The sequence below is a fragment of the Trematomus bernacchii genome, unplaced genomic scaffold (genome assembly GCF_902827165.1).
Source record: "Trematomus bernacchii unplaced genomic scaffold, fTreBer1.1, whole genome shotgun sequence".
NCBI lineage: Eukaryota > Metazoa > Chordata > Actinopteri > Perciformes > Nototheniidae > Trematomus > Trematomus bernacchii.
This window is the reverse complement of record NW_022987899.1, coordinates 4,670,453-4,689,909: the sequence shown is the minus strand read 5'-3', so window position 1 is coordinate 4,689,909 and position 19,457 is coordinate 4,670,453. Positions and strand designations below refer to the sequence as shown.

The window sequence follows — 19,457 nt, the reverse complement described above, 5'->3', positions numbered from 1 at the left end:
TATACCAGATATAATAACTGGACTGTACAAATAGGACACATCTTATTGTTGGACTCTAATCCCCCCTAATTTTTAAAATTAATAAAGTTTTGCAAGTTAAAAAGTTTTCCATTCAAAAGTTGAGATTTTTCTTCTATACCTTCCAGGTCGTGAGCCATTGACTTGAATCAATACCAGAAAATACAGTGGACAAATAAAACATGCTTTATTTCCTTGTATTTTATTTCACCTTCCATTTTACTTAAATATTTGTCTACAATTCAATAGATTTCCATTTAAAGTTTATTTCCATTAAAATATCCATAGAAGGAGGAATAGCAAGCGCCCCTAAAGAAATACTAGCAGCAATTATTGGGCTACAATGGGTTGAAGAGGTCAGACCTGATAGGGTGGTGAATAGATGTGCAGTTATGCTGGGTGCCTGCACATGAGGGGGTTCAAGGGAATGAGCATGCTGATAAATTAGCAAAAGATGTGTTACAAAAGGAAATAGCAATACCAGTTTTACTTGGTAAAGGAGAAGGGAAAGTAATAATTAAGAAGAAGGGTATGGAAATATGACAGAAAAGGTGGGAGGAAGATCAGAAAGGGAGGAGATACCACAAGTTACAGAAATCAGTCATAAAGATCTATACAGAAAGGAACAGACGGGAGGAGATCATCATCACTAGACTCAGATTGGATCATACAGGATTAAACGGCACAATGTTTGTAATGGGAAAAAGCGAAGTTGAAGAATGCAGGGGGTGTGGAGTGAAAGAAAATGTGGAACACATCATATTACACTGCAACATGTACAAAACAGAGAGGGAAAGACTAAGAGACAGGGTCAGAGAGGCAGGAAGGGAGTGGAGCCTGATGGGGATACTGGGAACAGAAGGTGAGGGGGTAAGAGCTATCAGGAAGGCCATTCTTAAGTATTTGAGTGAAACCGGATTGATTGGAAGAATTTAAAACAACGTAAATACAGTGGTATAATTCCACAAGTGGTGATAGGATGATATGGTGATACACACTCTTGTACAGTAGGTGGCGGTATGCACCTTAAAGTTGTTTGCAATCCGCCAAAAACTGAGAGAAGAAGAAGCGCCCCATATGCCCTCCATGCTTATGCCTCGCTGCTGCAGGCGGACACTTCCGGGCGCCTCACTCGAAGGCTGCTGATAGCCGCTAGCTCTGTGTTACGTCACCTATAACACTACTCACAACCATAGCTCACAACATTACGGCTACATTTCTCCGTGTTGATCACCAAAGGGCAGTGAACCAGCATGTTTGGAGCGGTGGTTGTTGGCATTGGCACAGCCGGTTGGGTGAGGATCAGAGACATGTTAGCTCCTCTGCCTGGCAGTCCTGCAGAGAAACTGAATGTCAGAGCTTTCATATCCAGGAGAAAGCTGGACTCTCAGCAGGGAGTGAGTCAGGTGACCGCTGAAGAGGCTGTGAGCAGAGAGGACATCCAGGTGGCGTTCATCTGCACTGAGAATGTGTTGCATGAGGAAAACGTCAGAACTTTTCTGCAGGCAGGAAAACACGTGTGTGTGGAATATCCCATGACCATGAACTACAAAGCTGCTCTGGAGCTCTGGAACCTGGCCCAGGAAAAAGGAGTTATTCTCCATGAGGAACACATTGAGCTGCTGACCGAAGACTTCAAAGAACTGAAGAGAGAGGTGGAGGGAAAGCTCCTGCAGGAAGGAACGCTTCATTTTACCGGTGGAGCTCTGAAGCCTGGATTTGGTTTCCCAGCATTTAGTGGCATTGCTCGCCTTACGTGGTTGGTTGAGTTGTTCGGTGAGCTGTCGGTAACTGCAGCAACTATGGAGGAAGACTCTGGCAACAACTACAGCAAGATGACTGCAAAGCTCTTAACGTCTGACGACAGACCTCTGATGTGGATTGAGGAGCGGGGGCCGGGCCTCCCTAGGGCCAAGAACATCAACTTTCAATTCGACTCGTGTACTCTGACCGAGGTTCCTCCTGCACCCAGAGGGGCAGTAGGCCTCTTCATGCAGGACCTGATCCACTTCTCTGCCAAGCTGGCAGGCCAAGTGAGTCCCGGAGAGCTCCACAGGGAGAAGATCAGGATCCTACACTGCCTGAGATTAGCCGAGAATATACAACAATTGTGCAAAAGATAAATGGGGACTCTCCTTTATGATCATGCAAAATCGTGTTATTACAATACGATTTCTTTAATCGAATCACCATACCCTTAAATCGAAGTATTACTTAGTTGTGTTATTTCATCAAAATTCATGTACAATATTGAAGTTATTTACAGTTGATTTATTTTACCAGTAGATGTCAGTGTTGACTTTTGTTTTTGTTTTGAGTTTTTACAAGGTATAGCCTATTTACTCCGTTGTAAATAAATGATGCATTTAGTAAAGCAAAACTTGACACAGAAATGTATATTATAACATTATAACAGTTCAGGAGTGTTCCTTATATCCTTTTTCTAACATGCGACATTTCAGAAGAAGACACGAGGGGAAGAAAAACTGCTTCAAAACGAAAAATAATTGAATTGACATTTAGGTTTAAGCATCATTTGTCAATTTCCCATTTAAAAAAAAAAAAGACCAAAACTGAGAGTGCATTGATGCTCAACATAAGACGTGTTTGTTTATATCCAAAAATATGCACTTTTTCCCTTCTTCTTTAGTAAATACCACATTTACAAGTGTTTTGCTGTTTTATAATCACTATAAATTGAACTATTTGAATACTTCAGACTTCTAGGAACTGTCTCCATGATAAGAACATCATTATTAACAAAAACAGGTCAAAAATGACACATTTCTGTCATGAGTGGGAAACAATGCGTCTCACACAGAAACAGGAAGTGAAAAAATACCAGAAAATTGACAAAATGTTTTAGATTTTAGTCTTTTTGGCGGTTGACAAAAATTAAATAATTCCAGCTTCCTGAATAGATTGTCAGACACCTAAAGCGAGAGAGAGTGCGCACGAACAGACGCAAGTCAACTGAAATTTGGTAATTATGGAGTGGTGCAGGAATGAGCATTTTTCCAACTTCCTGTTCGCTCGTCTGGATGTTTTTTTAAATGCGTTTGAATGAAAGATTAGCCGCCTTTAGCTTAGCATTGGGGATGTTAAGTCATGTAAATATGCTGTAGTTCCTTTGTAGTGTCTATCCTGCTGAACAAAACCTTTACGTATCATAATGGTTGAGATGCAAGGAACCAGGGAGATGCTGGATGTTATTCTGGGATGTTTTAGCTGATGTAGGTGAAGATGACTGACTGGATGGGCAGCCTGCACACGGGACACAGCTTGTTCCTTTTCTTCAGCTTCCTGGCGCACACGTAGCAGGACATCAGGGGTGTTTCTCAATCGCGAGTAAAGCTGCTGCAGAGCCACTATTTCAAGCATACTACGTCATCGAGTGCCGCCGAAGTACTGTTCCAATCTCCAGCATGCTTGGAAATCTACTGAGCCCGGCATACTCCGTTTGGAGAAATATCAAGGCTGCACATGAGTAGACTCCGCGGTCTTAAAATCCCCACAATGCTTTGCGCACGGACCAATTTCCCCAAATCTGTGGCGGAAGATGTAAGGCGGGGCCTCTCATATGACGCACACCTGCACACTTGCTAGCCTGTTCCACTCTTCGGGTGTTTCTCAATCGCGAGTAAAGCTGCTGCAGAGCCACTATTTCAAGCATACTACGTCATCGAGTGCCGCCGAAGTACTGTTCCAATCTCCAGCATGCTTGGAAATCTACCGAGCCCGGCGTACTTCGTTAGGAGAAATTTCGAGGCTGCACATGTGTAGACTCCGCGGTCTTAAAATCCCCACAATGCTTTGCACACGGACCAATTTTCCCAAATCTGTGGCGGAAAATGTAAGGCGGGGCCTCTCATATGACGCACACTTACTAGCCTGTTCCACTCTTTGTTTTCCAAATGTCAGGAAGTATTCTTGACTCGCTTCTGAAGCAAGATACTCGGCAGACATGTGCTACCAAGCAAGCGTACTCGCGATTGAGAAACACCCTTCGTTTTCCAAATGCCAGGAAGTATTCTTGACTCGCTTCTGAAGCAAGATGCTCGGCAGACATGTGCTACCAAGCAAGCGTACTCGCGATTGAGAAACACCCCAGGTGTCCCGTGCGTCCGTGAACAATGAAGCCGTTCTTCGGACGCGACTGACAAAAAGTGTTGACTTTTGAATGAAGCTTGAAAACAAACATGGTAAATAATCTTGTGCTGAAGCATTCTACGATGAATCAACACCTGGAAATTGTGTTCAATGACAAACCAATGGTACCAAAGCAATACTTTGAGGAGAATGAATGTAAGAGACAAGATGGTTAGTTGTTGAACATATCTATTTTGAAATGTATTGTGGTCCCTGGAGACTTACACATTAAGATTTTTAAATCAGGTTGGGGAATAAAATTCCATTTACACATGCTACTTATTGAAATTTCTTCTGCATGACCTTAATAAAGCCTTTACATTTGCAGTCCCAAAAAAAAAAAGACAAAAGAAAAAACCAGCCAAAAATATTTTAAACACTTAACACACTAAGTATGTGTACAAGGGACTGTGTGTATTGTCTCTCAGCAAGCTGTACATTGATAAACTGTATATGTATCTGTCAGGCGCTGGCATCACTGTGGAATCAATAAAGTACTTATTAGCCGCGTTCACACCAAGTACTTTCCTGTACTTAGTTCCGGCACTAAGAGCCCTGGCGCTTTTAACCCCAGGGTACTTAGTACAGATCGCGTTCACACCGGAGTACTTTTCCCTGAGGGAAGATTACAAGTACAGTAGGTGGCGGTAAGCACCTTAAAGTTGTTTGCAACCCGCTACAAAACAAGAGAAGAAGAAAAACTGATACAGGATCTGTTTAATCGCCATGTCGGTTTTCTTTATTGCACTCTCAAGACATAACATTAAATAGAAATATTTTAAATGTAACTAAAGTGTCAGTTGTACATGTCAGTAAACATTGTCAATATAAAATAAAGTGTCAGTTGTACTATATAATAACAGTAATAACAATATAAAATAAACTCCCAGCTGTAGGGAGTCTCAGCAGCAAACCCACCTTTATTATATATCTTCCTGAGACCCACTGCATCCGTCTGCCATAAACACTATGCAAACATACATGTTAGTTTTGGCCCATAGTGGACTCCATGTTGTGTTGTGTGAAATGGGGGGAATTAAAAGTTTAGGTCAAATAATATTTAAAATTATATAAATTGTCATATTTGTGTATGTGCCCCTGCCATTCCCCCACAAGGTTGCAACATTGATGATAAATAAATGACAAATAAAGCTTTGCCAGTTTATAACCGATGAAACATGATGGTATCAGAATAATCACTTACATGTGATGTATAGGATGCTACACAGGTCACTAAAGATAAAGTGTCAGGAGAAATAAGCTTAATCGCCATGTCGGTTTTCTTTATTGCACTCTCAAGACATAACATTAAATAGAACAATTTTAAATGTAAATAAAGTGTCAGTTGTACATGTCAGTAAACATTATATATAAAATAAAGTCATAACAGTAATAACAATATAAAATAAACTGTCCCAGGTGTAGGGATATTCCCAGCAGCATGCACACCTTAGTGCAACGTTGTGTGTCGTGTGTCAGTATTTACAAAAACTATACCAAATAAACTGTTATTAAATGCAGTTTGTCGCTCATCCTGCCGCTGCGCCGACGCTTCCTCATGGCGCAGCGCCCACACTTCATCCTGGTGCTGCTGGCGCTCCATCTGCTGCCTGGCGCTCCATCGAGGTGAGCATCTTGTCCTCCGTTTCCTGGGCCTTGGTGAACAGCACCATCTGATCTCCACGCAGCGACTCATTCACCACGGCACGCCGGTCCTCCAACGCCTGGGCGGTGTCAAAGAAATTCGCATCCCGTGTCCGCTTTCCTAAGAGGGGAAAATAAGCAATATACAATATACAAGTTTAGTCGCCATGTAGTTTTACAACATACTAGGAATGTGTTTTTTGTATTTTCACAAATAGAATTAAGGTTTCACAAATCTGAAACTGTGTTATAAAGAATCTTTTGACTCTCTGGGATAATCCAGTCCAGATTTGATGAGTGTAGGTATAGTGGTTTTACATCAGGACCTGGTCTAATGTGGTCTACATGTAAAAAAAGCACTGAAATCTCCCTTTTTTTTATTTTCACAAATAGAATTAAGGTTTCACAAATCTGAAACTGTGTTATAAAGAATGTTTGGCCTCTCTGGGATAATCCAGTCCAAATAAATCGGCTATGCAGCGATTTAAGAGGTTCAAACACGGAGGATTGTTCCTTTTTGAAGAGTGCTTCATGTATGCTTGAACTTTGTTTAATGTTGTTGAGGCAAGTTAAACATAAAATATGATGAATATTATGAAATAAACATGATTGTGAACATCAGTTCGATGCGTAACGTTCTTTCAAGACAAAATTACAGTGTGTGTACCTTTGCGTTTGGTTGCTGGTAAGGAGGACGACAAAGCGCTGTGATCTAGAATGCAAAGCTCACTTGTTTCCAATCCCGAGAGTTGTCCATCCTCGCCTGAAACAGACGATTAGTGCCATGAGTTAGTGAAGCAAATTACAGAAACACTGCACAGTTATTCACAAGTCAAAACGTTTTCATACAGCGGAGAATATCTAGCTAGCTAGATGTAGCTAGCCGGGGCCGGTGTTAGCCTATTATGGCTAGCATGGCTAGCTTGATCTACTGAGCAAATAAAAGTACATCTGAGACCATTATTGTGCAGATTAAAACCCCAGTGCATGTAGTTGATTTTACCTTCATCGTGGTAGTCATCGTTGGCCACTGAATCCGCCGTTTGTAGTCCTGAGTTTCTTTATATTTAGCCGGCTGTGCACAATTCCCAGGTCGAGTGAAAGCTACCGAACTGGCTTCAGTAGCATTCCCTGGGTCGCCTCCTCGGCGTAGATCTCCAGAAGCGCCGACACCTCCTCATCATTTCTTGATGCTTGCCATAACTGCTTTCAAAAACAAACACAACGCACGGAGCGTTGTGTTTTTGTAGCGAGGAAAAACAATGGCGTCTCCACACAACATTTTCAGAGTTGTACGGGCGTGGTTTGCAATTCGCCCAGCCAATCAGCACTGGGGAACTTTTGGAGCACTTTTCACCCACAGAAAAGTACGCTCTCTGAGCTGGCTCTAAAAATGGGGGTAAAAGTACCCGAGATTAAGTACGATTTTTGGTGTGAACGCGACATAAGGGGTACTCACGGAACTAAAACGCGAAAAGTACGGTGAAAGTACTCCGGTGTGAACGCGGCTATTGTAACTGTAACATGAAGTGTGTGATTTTCCTTTCCTCCCTCGAAACATCAAACATCTGGTGGAGTGAATGTTACCAATTCATTGTTTAAAGTAAATGTAAAAGTACAGCACACCTGTTTTTTTTTATTGTATTTTAGTACACCTATTTTATATGAATATCGATATGAAATTTCAGCAGTTTTTGTAATGAAAAGATCATTTCTTTTCAATAGCGTTCATGTACTGTGACCCATTGACTCCTCATGTATACCAGATATAATAACTGGACTGTACAAATAGGACACATCTTATTGTTGGACTCTAATCCCCCCTTATTTTTAAAATTATTAAAATGTTTTATTTCCACCTTCCATTTTACTTAAATATTTGTCTACGATTCAATAGATTTCCGTTTAAAGTTTATTTCCATTAAAATATCCATGTGAAATAGAAGGAGGAATAGCAAGCGCCCCTAAAGAAATACTAGCAGCAATTATTGGGCTACTGTGGGCCTTTCTCATTTCACTAATTTCCCCTCCTCGACTCCTCGAATCCTCGGCCCTCCGGTAGTGACCCGGAAATGGTTTTCGGCGCGCCATGTTACTTGAAGGACATCTAATTTCTCTAAATGCACATCGAGGATCGAGCGTTGAGGAGGCTCTCTGGAGGAGCTATAATCGAGGATACACTGATGGGTCCTCCACGGCTCCTCCGCGGATGCATTTCCGGCAACAGTGATGTTTAAAAGAGTCGTGACGCACGGCCGGACTTATCTCAGCCAATGACAGCAGCTCTGCATGCATCCCCTGGATATTATTTTATTAACTGCTTTCATCGCTACGCAATGTTTACAGTGAGAACAGCTATGCAGAAAGCAGAGCAGTGTATAATATATATCACTCAGTATAACAGGCCTACATTACTCTCTTTATTTGCTTTAGTTTAATAGATATCTACAAACAAAGAGTCGATATTTGTCTAAAACCATTTAGTGCTTCACATAATAAAACACACAACGGCTGTAGCCGGATATTATATGCTTTAGGAGCTGTAGGTGCATGTTGTACAGTGTGTAGGTGCGTAGATGCGGGGGACAGACAGGTCTCAGTTGGTTTGGTGTCCTATGCTTACTTTTAATACTTGTAAATAAAACTTTTGGCCCATAATTTCATTTCCTCATTGTAGCGACCAGAGAGTGGGGGGGGGGGGGGGGGGGGGGGGGGATATATCCAGTCTCTGAGAGTGTAACGTTATTATGCTGTGAGTGCTCATACTTGTTTGATTCTGAAATTGTATATTGTAGTGCCGAGACGGGAGTCGGAGGCGGTGTATCGAAGGTACTAAGTTAGCTTTATTGAGCATCAGAAACACACATGTTATCAGCTTGAAGCCCGGGAAGAGAAGAAAGGAGGGCACACAGTAAGCAGTTAACATATATGTCCGTGCGGAACAATACCCCCAACCCACAGTTCCGTGGGTGAATTATGTCAATCACCACAATATATTTATATAAATATATACCTATATATATATATATGTGTGTGTATGTCCGCATCTGTAGCCTGTTATTGTCTCATTATACCGCACTGTGAATGAATTAAAAGTACATATATAAGTCATCATGAACACAGTTCTGTCCATCAGACAGAGTGCTGCTGTGCCGATCCTGTCATCATTAATGGACGTCTCTTTAAAATGACCGCTCAGAGGAGAGGATTTCTCATTTCTCTAACCGCCTGCTGCTTCCCCTCCTCTCTCCTCGGTTCCCCTCCTCGACTCCTCCGCTCGCATCTCCTGTGGGCGGGACTAAGACACGAGGATAGGAGTCGAAGGGGAGTCGAGGAGGGGAAATTAGAGAATTGAGAAGCCTTCTAAGACACGAGGATAGGAATCGAAGAGGAGTCGACGAGGGGAAATGTGTGAAATGAGAAAGGCCAAATGGGTTGAAGAGGTCAGACCTGTTAGGGTGGTGATATGCACAGACTCACTATCTGCTTTGAAAAGCATACAGTCGACAATAATTGTTAGAGAAGATGTAATCATTGAACTCAACCATTGCTTACTGAGACTTCAGAGGAGGGGAATAGATGTGCAGTTATGCTGGGTGCCTGCACATGAGGGGGTTAAAGGGAATCAGAAAGGGAGGAGATACCACAAGTTACAGAAATCAGTCATAATAAATATCTATACAGAAAGGAACAGACGGGAGGAGATCACCATCACTAGACTCAGATTGGATCATACAGGATTAAACGGCACAATGTTTATAACGGGTAAAGGTGAAGTTGAAAAATGCGGGGGGTGTGGAGAGAAAGAAAATGTGGAACACATCATATTACACTGCAACATGTACAAAACAGAGAGGGGAAAACTAAGAGACAGGGTCTGATAGGCAGGAAGGGAGTGGAGCCTGATGGCCAGTGATGGAGATACTGGGAACAGAAGGTGAGGGTGTAAGAGCTACCAGGAAGGCCATTCTTAAGTATTTGAGTGAAACAGGATTGATTGGAAGAATTTAAAACAACGTAAATACAGTGGTATAATTCCACAAGTGGTGATAGGATGATATGGTGATACACACTCTTGTACAGTAGGTGGCGGTATGCACCTTAAAGTTGTTTGCAATCCGCCAAAAACTGAGAGAAGAAGAAGCGCCCCATATGCCCTCCATGCTTATGCCTCGCTGCTGCAGGCGGACACTTCCGGGCGCCTCACTCGAAGGCTGCTGATAGCCGCTAGCTCTGTGTTACGTCACCTATTGGGATAACACTACTCGCAACCATAGCTCACAACATTACGGCTACATTTCTCCGTGTTGGTCACCAAAGGGCAGTGAACCAGCATGTTTGGAGCGGTGGTTGTTGGCATTGGCACAGCCGGTTGGGTGAGGATCAGAGACATGTTAGCTCCTCTGCCTGGCAGTCCTGCAGAGAAACTGAATGTCAGAGCTTTCATATCCAGGAGAAAGCTGGACTCTCAGCAGGGAGTGAGTCAGGTGACCGCTGAAGAGGCTGTGAGCAGAGAGGACATCCAGGTGGCGTTCATCTGCACTGAGAATGTGTTGCATGAGGAAAACGTCAGAACTTTTCTGCAGGCAGGAAAACACGTGTGTGTGGAATATCCCATGACCATGAACTACAAAGCTGCTCTGGAGCTCTGGAACCTGGCCCAGGAAAAAGGAGTTATTCTCCATGAGGAACACATTGAGCTGCTGACCGAAGACTTCAAAGAACTGAAGAGAGAGGTGGAGGGAAAGCTCCTGCAGGAAGGAACGCTTCATTTTACCGGTGGAGCTCTGAAGCCTGGATTTGGTTTCCCAGCATTTAGTGGCATTGCTCGCCTTACGTGGTTGGTTGAGTTGTTCGGTGAGCTGTCGGTAACTGCAGCAACTATGGAGGAAGACTCTGGCAACAACTACAGCAAGATGACTGCAAAGCTGTTAACGTCTGACGACAGACCTCTGATGTGGATTGAAGAGCGGGGGCCGGGCCTCCCTTGGGCCAAGAACATCAACTTTCAATTTGACTCGTGTACTCTGACCGAGGTTCCTCCTGCACCCAGAGGGGCAGTAGGCCTCTTCATGCAAGACCTGATCCACTTCTCTGCCAAGCTGGCAGGCCAAGTGAGTCCCGGGGAGCTCCACAGAGAGAAGATCAGGATCCTACACTGCCTGAGATTAGCCGAGAATATACAACAATTGTGCAAAAGATAAATGGGGACTCTCCTATTTATGATCATGCTAAATCGTGTTATTACAATACGATTTCTTTAATTTAATCACCATACCCTTAAATCTAAGTATTACTTAGTTGTGTTATTTAATCAAAACTCATGTACAATATTTAAGTTATGTACAGTTTATTTATTTTACCAGTAGATGTCAGTGTTGACTTTTGAATGAAACTTGAATACAAACATGGTAAATAATCTTGTGCTGAAGCATTCTACGATGAATCAACACCTGGAAATTGTGTTCAATGACAAACCAATGGTACCAAAGCAATACTTTGAGGAGAATGAATGTAAGAGACAAGATGGTTAGCTGTTGAACATATCTATTTTGAAATGTATTGTGGTCCCTGGAGACTTGCACATTAAGATTTTTAAATCAGGGTGGGGAATCAAATTCCATTTACACATGCTACTTATTGAAATTTCTTCTGCATGACCTTAATAAAGCCTTTACATTTGCAGTCAAAAGAAAAAAGAAACCAGCCAAAAGTATGTTGAACACTTAAAACACTAAGTATGTGTACAAGGGACTGTGTGTATTGTCTCTCAGCAAGCTGTACATTGATAAACTGTATATTTATCTGTCAGGCGCTGGCATCACTGTGGAATCAATAAAGTACTTATTGTAACTGTAACATGAAGTGTGTGATTTTCCTTTCCTCCCTCGAAACATCAACCATGAAAACTAGCTTAAAGACTGTCATCTGGTGGAGTGAATGTTACCATTTAATTGTTTAAAGTAGATTTGAAAGTACGGCACACCTGTTTTTTTAAATTGTATTTTAGTACACCTATTTTATATGAATATTGATGTGAAATTTCAGCATTTTTTGTAATGAAAAGATCATTTATTTTCAATAGCGTTCATGTACTGTGACCCATTGACTCCTCATGTATACCAGATATAATAACTGGACTGTACAAATAGGACACATCTTATTGTTGGACTCTAATCCCCCCTTATTTTTTAAAATTAATAAAGTTTTGCAAGTTAAAATATTTCCATTCAAAAGTTGAGATTTTTCTTCAATACCTTCCAGGTCGTGAGCCATTGACTTGAATCAATACCAGAAAATACAGTCGACAAATAAAACATGCTTTATTTCCTTGTATTTTATTCCACCTTCCATTTTACTTAAATATCTAAATTCAATAGATTTCCATTTCAAGTGTATTTCCATAAAAATATCCATGTGAAATAGAAGGAGAAATACAATCCCATAAAAAAAGGAGGGTCCTACTTGACCAGTGTAGTTACACAATGCTCTATTGATGTGGCTCATGTTTTAAATTAAAGCACTGCTTATTGTTTACTTCATGGTATTTACCGTAGAAAGAAAAGAACAAACACCAGAGTCTCTGGCAAAATTCGGAGAGTTCTTCCAGCAGTTCTCCAATCAGCCAGTAGGGGAGCAGTCTGACAACAACTGCAAGTGATGAAAGAATCAGAATCAGAAACGGGTTTATTGCCAGATAGGTTCACACATACGAGGAATTTGACTTGAAGTCATGGTGCATACATAAAATATAAAACAAAGAATCTCCATATAAAACAAGAAATCTTTAAGGACACTGTAATAAAATATAGTTAAATAGCAATCAAATAAAGCAGTAATTTACAGCGAAATGGAATGCAATGAGTTATAGAATAAAGGTAAAGGGATGATGCCATTACCTACTGTATGATTTTACATTGTCTAACGTGACAATACACTTAAAAATGAAAAGGGTGCATGTTACAGTTTAACAGCTTTACGAATAACACATCCCTTGTTCTCTATCAACCACAAGTAAATGAATACAAATAAATAGAGGGAAAACAACTGTTTATATGACTGTTTTATTGACAGTGAGGCGAACAACTGGAAAACATTAAGACAAGTTGCTGTCTTACAAACAGCCTGAATGTACATGCAGTTAATTCAGATTATTCATGAATAGACCTAGACATGTTAACTGTTGATAAACCATTTATCTGCAAAGTAATGAGCAACAGTCTGCAGTTCAGCCATACTGGACCATGGGGTGGTCGCTCCAGGGAGGCAGGGTGCTGAGTTTCTGCTCGGTGGCTGCGTTGATGGGCCAGCCCCAGGACTTAAAGAACGCAGACAGGTTCATCTCCACAGTCTGGGAGAAGGTCACAGCATACAGGTTCATCTTTCCACTGTTGTCCTTTGGAGAGCTGATCTTGAAGTAGGCAGCAAACACTTTCTTAAAGGCATCCCAGCCAAACTTATCTTGGAGCTGCATGGAAGGAGACACAGGTAAAGGACATTTTCCCACCCCTTTAGTTGAGTGTTTATTGAGCATTAAAGCCTCACTGGGTCAAATGGGGCTTCAGACTTTCAGTTGTATTAAGGTTAAACACAAAGTGGTAGTTTGTACTGGTTTATGACTTTGATTATTTGTCATTTTGTCCCATTGCTCAATTTCTGATGATTTGGAACAAGCCACAACTGGATAGCATATGCTAATTGGCAGCTCTGCCTCATTGGTGTCTGAGTGTGTAAATTAATGAGAGAATACAAGGGTGTAATATCGGTCACTTTTTCTCACCTGCATGTATGTCTCCAAGGCCACCCACATGCTCCAGCTCCTGAGTTTCTTGCCCCGCGTAACGTAATTCTTTGCTCGACTATTGCGCTTTACTAAAGTCATTTTCGGATGAGCCTGCATTAAACAAGATTAAATGATATCATTGTTAAACAAGAAATTAGCTAAAACCAACAATTGAGTGATATTACATTTGAAGACTAGGCTTTTCTAGCCAAAGGTTTCAGTTGTTTTATAAAAAAAAATTGACTCTATACCTTTCCCCTTTCGATCCCGAACACCTCTTCATGCACATACACTGACCACAGGTTGCATGTGCACTCTGTGGTGTTTGGTTTGAATTCCCAGCAGCCTCTCTGTTGGTTGTGTCCCAGTTCATGGATGGGCCCCCACAGGCCTTTCCCCCGAATATGGGCAGTGCTGACCAGCAGAGCTGCTGTGGCCTTGTGTGCCATGATAGGATAACCTGCATGCATCAGACCTGGATTGAGAAAAATCAGAAAAACAAACTGTTATAGCAACTCCAATGTATCCATAGGTGCGAATAAGAATGGTGTTCTGTCTATCTGTCTATATATGTGCTTTGGGGACCTTTCCATGGTGTACCCTGCCTCTAACCCAGCATTAGTTGGGACAGGCTTCATATTTCCTGGACTCTCAACAGAATGAAGAACAAAAATCCAAATACACTCACCATGGGAAATCTGCACATCTGTCACAAAGCGTTCTTTGCGAGGAAATTTGCGTGGTTTGGCTGCCAGATCAGCGATGCTCCTCATGATCTCATCCCACAGCGCTGCCAGCTCATCAGGGCGCTCCAGACTGCGAACAACATCTGATGGTACGGTTAGGATGATGTTTTCAAACTCCAACTCTGCCCAGGGAGACGGAGCTGTGCGCAGCAACGACCAATCAGCTGGTGTGGTCACGCCTGAAGAGAACAAAGAGGGTGGATGTGTTTAAAACTGAGCAATGAATTACTTCAATATTGTGTTATGTACTTATATACATTTTAAATGGACACCTGTTAAACTGAAATCATTTTAGTTTCCCAGCACAGAAGTGATGTTTAATAAGAACTAATGAGATTGCATTAGTTGCAATCTCACAGCAGCATAAAAATGGCGGATGCCACTACAGATTAAAAAAAAAGGTTTATAGGAGAGCCTCCTGCACTCCACAAGACCTCAGTCTCTACAGCATATACAGTCTACACTGTCCCTTCTTGTATAGAGCAGCAGAGTTATCCAACCAGTCCCGTTTGTAGCTCAGGTAAACGCCTTTACTTTACATACCACAGTCACCTAAACACATACCTGATTTATAATATGGGGCAGGCACAGCCATCTGCACGGTGACCTCTAGGCCCTCCACTTGTGTTTTACAGGGAGCCAACAGGTAGATGAGCCCCCCCCCCACAGGTTGCACACTTGCATAATTTGTGCGGTTATTAGAATCCGCTCACAAACCCATGATGCTCTCTTTATCACTTTAGCATTCAGGCGGTCTGTTTGACAGCCAATGTGGATCTGAGGAAGACATAGAATATGTGTTAAGGATTGTAAATATAATTTAAACTATACATGAAAGAATGCAATGCTGGATGGATGTATAAGGTCATGATGCAGTACATTTAAAGACTGAATGACATGCACTATCTGACAGAAAGTCATGGCATCCTGAAATAAGTGATTGAACATGCCGGGCAGGACAGACTGCAGAACTCTCTCTATTTACATCAGTGCGTCTCTGTGCTCAAATGACAGAGTTGACGCACATAGTTTATACCATTGTTTTTGTTGCTGCTGTATACATTCCTCCTGATACAAATACAAAAAATGCACTTCAGGAATGCACTTCTGTTTTGTGTTGCCCTGTTTTACTTGTGTAGCATAAAGGAACAAGGCTACATTGCATTTCATGTGCAACCCTGCGTTATGAAATGATGATCCTTCAATAAAAACATCCTCCCCTCTGCCATGAACCTTGGAGTGACCTTCAATAGCGCTTTTAAATTTGATAAGCAGGTCAGCACCGTAGTCAAGACCGGCTTTTTTTAAATACGACTATTGGCCAAGAACAAGTCGTTTTTATCTTTTAAAGACCTAGAAAGGGTTATTAACGCCTTTGTTACCTCGAGACTGGATTACTGCAACGCTCTGTATGTGGGTATGGACCAGGCCTCAATTAGACGCCTGCAGCTAGTCCAGAACGCAGCTGCGGGTCTTCTCACTGGCCATAAAAAGCGTGACCACATCACCCAAATTCTGGCCTCATTGCACTGGCTTCCAATTTGGTTCTGAATTGATTTTAAACTCCTTTTATTTGTTTTCAAAGCACTAAATGGGCTGGCTCCGGCTTATATAGCAGAACTCCTCCATCGCTACACCCCAGCCAGAGCTTTAAGGTCTGCTGACCAGCTGCTGCTGGTAGTGCCCAAGACCAGGCTCAAAACCCGAGGTCACCGAGCCTTCGCAGCAGCTGGCCCTATAGCTCTGGAACAGTCTGCCCCTCCATGTGAGGTCGGCCCAGACCCTAGGGGTTTTTAAATCGACACTAAAGACTCACTTCTTCTCTCTGGCTTTCTAGTCAGAGCGGAGCACGACTCCTGACATTTCCCTGTGATTTTTATATTTGATTTTTACATTTGCTGTTGTAATTTATTGTCTTCTGTTTGCGATTGTAGTAATGTGTTATTTATTATTTGCATGTACAGCACTTTGGCTCGACCAAAAATCGTTTTAAAAATGTGCTATATAAATAAAACCTGATTTGATTTGATTTGATTCAATATTGAAATCTGGATGTTGGGGTTGGTGGGGTATGTAGCCTCTGCAGGGGATACGCTGGGAAAGGGAACAGGGAAATGTTAAGGGTAAGATAGTCGCTGATGGGGAGTATTCATTGGGGTGGATTGGACCTCAAATAGGGGCACACCATTACGACAAACACAATGAAACTCAATATTGTTTTCAGCACCTTCCAGCCCTTGTTGACCATCTCTTCAGGCATGGCAATGTAGGTCTTCATACCAGGAGAGAGATAGAGACCTGTACTGATCCACTCCTCGGCTGTAGACACAAATACAAATACAGTAATAAGATCAGTCATATTTACATGGATAACGTTTGAAACACACATTTGAAACTGGACTTCTCAACAGTAAGGTCTGCAGATAAGTGCAATTTAGTCATAAAGACGTTACTGCCACATAAACAGCATGTACTGTATAAAAGTTTTACTCAAAAATAGCTCACATATTTGTCCTAATCAACAAGATCTTACCTGCTGTGTCAACATCAGTCTTGATTTTGTGGTTATAGACAACCGGCATCAAGGGGTTATGCTTGATGAGGTACGGCAGGAGAGCATCAGGGTTTGGGCAGACCTTATAAATCTCTGTCGCCACACTGAGGAGCAGGTGATCTTTGGGAGTCTTCACAGGGCAGCTGTCACACACCTTGGAAGAAAATGGGGAATTATCAAAGATGTTTCTGTGACACATCGGACAGGCTGTTAGCTGTGTGATCTTCTATTTACATTTTTTATAAAGCTCTCATTTTGCCACAAACCTGAGGCATGCCTGACTTCATCACAATGTCAGTGAGGGAGGACACCACTTGTGTATAGGAGGAGCATTCATTGGCATTCATGTGCAAGAAGATGGAGCAGTCTCTGCCCAGCCTTTTGAAGTTGTTCTCTTCATGTTTGCTAAGTGTCTCCCCATGGGCTACATGGCCAGCGAAGCGGTGGAGAAGGTGGCGGAAGTGGTAGATGTCTTTAGGCTCAGGGGTCTTGTGTAAACCTCCTGTGATTGTTCCTCTCAACAGACTCAAGCCCATTTGGTTCAGGATCTTGTTACCTAAAAGGAAAAACCCAACTTTATGTATTGTGTTTCATTTTTGATCATTAAAGGAACTTTTAGATTGAAGTTTAAGCAGGTCTATTACAGCTTATAGCAGTACATGCTATAATGTCCTCAGTGCCTCAATGATACTGTGTAATGTCCACAGTATCACCTGGAATATGTTTGACATGCATTATGATAAATGTCTGGTGCATAGCCATACCTGGGAAATGTGTTAGTTCGTTTTGCCCAGGGTGTATCTGTGCCCAGTACCAGGCATGTCCACCAATCAGCAGGCCTCCTCCCTCTGCCACAAACTCTCGGATTTCCTTCGCATGTTTATCACTGTGCGCTGGGCCCAGAAAAACACTCAGACCTTCCTTGAACTCTGTCCTCTCACACTTTAACCCTGACTTGCTGAGAAGACCGAGGGCACGTTTTGATGCTACTCCAACGACCCCCTGCCGGCCTCCATCCAGCCAATTAATGGCATTGTTCCAAAACGGAGCCAGTGTCTGTATTGAGACAGTTATCACACGAAAGGAAGCAATTTGTTAATTACAAAAAACTATTTGATTCTGGTGGCTATAAGTTAATATGTAACCAAATAAGTAATCATATATACAGTGTTCTGAATGAGATCATACTTTCATTAAGATGATTTCACTACAAGATCAAATTCTGTTGAATTTTCACTTTTAACGGTAGAAAATGTCTTATATTAAGGTAAACTCTACCTGTCGTCGCAGAAATCCTTCATGTGAAACCACAATGACTCGTCCCTGCCCATAGTAGGATCCTGCCAGGAACGTCTGTCCATCCTTGGTGGTACCAATAGGAAAGGCAAGCGAGCCGTGGACCAAAATCTCAGAACTTACTGCTGAACCCTGGAGGTCAAACTCTGAAACCCCCGTGAGTAAAAACTCCACGTCATCCTCAAAATCCTTACCGTTTCTGTTTGTGAAAGAGGACAAGGGAAACATAGATTGCCATGTGGGTAAGTCTATCAATCAACATTTATAATAGGGCGATTTTGTTGCTCTATGAAAGTCTTGTGAAAACGCTAAGTATGGGTTAGTAGTGTATTTTTTTCTTTGCATTTATCTTTTGGAATTTTGCCATTTTGTTATGAATATCTGATATAATTATCATGATATTTTTATCAAAAGTGATATACAGTATGTATAAAGTAAAATTGTTATAAAGCTAATTTAATATATAGATTTTTTTATGTTACATACAAGAATATCAGAATTTCAATATTAATCATAGCATCATAGACAGTTGGGCAAAACGTTCAAATAAAAGGTGTCCATGTGTCCCTTTCAAAGGTAGAACCTTTCTAAATGTGCGGTGAAAGAGAATGAAAGTATACTCTTACTGTAAAGTCATCCATGAGGATGGGATCTGAGGGTAAACAGGCAGGATCTCTACCTTCCCAATACTAAAGTAGATCCCTGCCACAGCAGACACTTTGTTCCCTGGAAATTGTAGCAGTGTGTTCTCTTTTGGCTTGGTTGAAGCCCAGTGGCACGCCTGACCTGCTATCAGCACTCCTCCTCCAGCTTTCAGAAATGCCACCAGGTCTTTTGCGTCTGCTTCCACGCTGTAGGCATCTGTCACATAGACACCAACTTCCCTACTGTCACTAAAGAACCCAACAGCTTTAGCTTTGAGGCCAGATTTGATGAGGTTATCAGCGACAGCCTTAACATAATTATTGACCCACACAGTGAGGTTGTCAGATCCTTCTCCTCTCAGCCAGGTCACAGCGTTCTCTACCAGAGCAGGAAAAGCGGTCAGGTAGCCCTCATGACCGAGGACCACAATCCTTCCTCTGCCGTACCGAGAGGCTGCCATCAAGACCTGGCCTTGGCTGTCGATTGCTAAAGGAAAGGCATGGTCTCCATTCAGCACCAGGTCACTGGGAACACACGGGCCATTGAGGTCCAGCTCTTTCAAGCCTTTCATCAGGGACAGGTAGGCCTCTTCATTTTTATTTTTGGTGGGCTGGTTGGACAT

At 42.1% G+C, this 19,457-nt stretch overlaps 3 protein-coding genes across 3 annotated transcripts; 2 read left to right on the top strand and 1 right to left on the bottom strand.

Annotated features, from left to right (window-relative positions):
• The first annotated feature begins 1,134 nt into the window (after positions 1–1,134).
• Positions 1,135–3,544, top strand: LOC117470079 (biliverdin reductase A-like). Its single transcript, XM_034114618.1, has one exon. The coding sequence runs from the start codon at positions 1,272–1,274 to the stop codon at positions 2,139–2,141; it is 870 nt and encodes a 289-aa protein (XP_033970509.1). The 5' UTR covers positions 1,135–1,271; the 3' UTR covers positions 2,142–3,544.
• Positions 3,545–9,998: 6,454 nt separating this feature from the next.
• Positions 9,999–11,670, top strand: LOC117470078 (biliverdin reductase A-like). The gene has a single exon (XM_034114616.1). It carries the CDS (start codon positions 10,146–10,148, stop codon positions 11,013–11,015), a length of 870 nt encoding a protein of 289 aa, XP_033970507.1. The 5' UTR covers positions 9,999–10,145; the 3' UTR covers positions 11,016–11,670.
• A 1,348-nt stretch (positions 11,671–13,018) lies between these two features.
• On the bottom strand, positions 13,019–19,457 carry LOC117470017 (TRPM8 channel-associated factor homolog). The gene is given in 12 exon segments (XM_034114533.1): positions 13,019–13,279; positions 13,592–13,705; positions 13,846–14,069; positions 14,283–14,519; positions 14,905–15,001; positions 15,004–15,117; positions 16,568–16,659; positions 16,874–17,048; positions 17,161–17,450; positions 17,659–17,950; positions 18,173–18,389; positions 18,817–19,457. Coding segments are annotated over 12 exon segments (2,733 nt in total). The 3' UTR covers positions 13,019–13,039.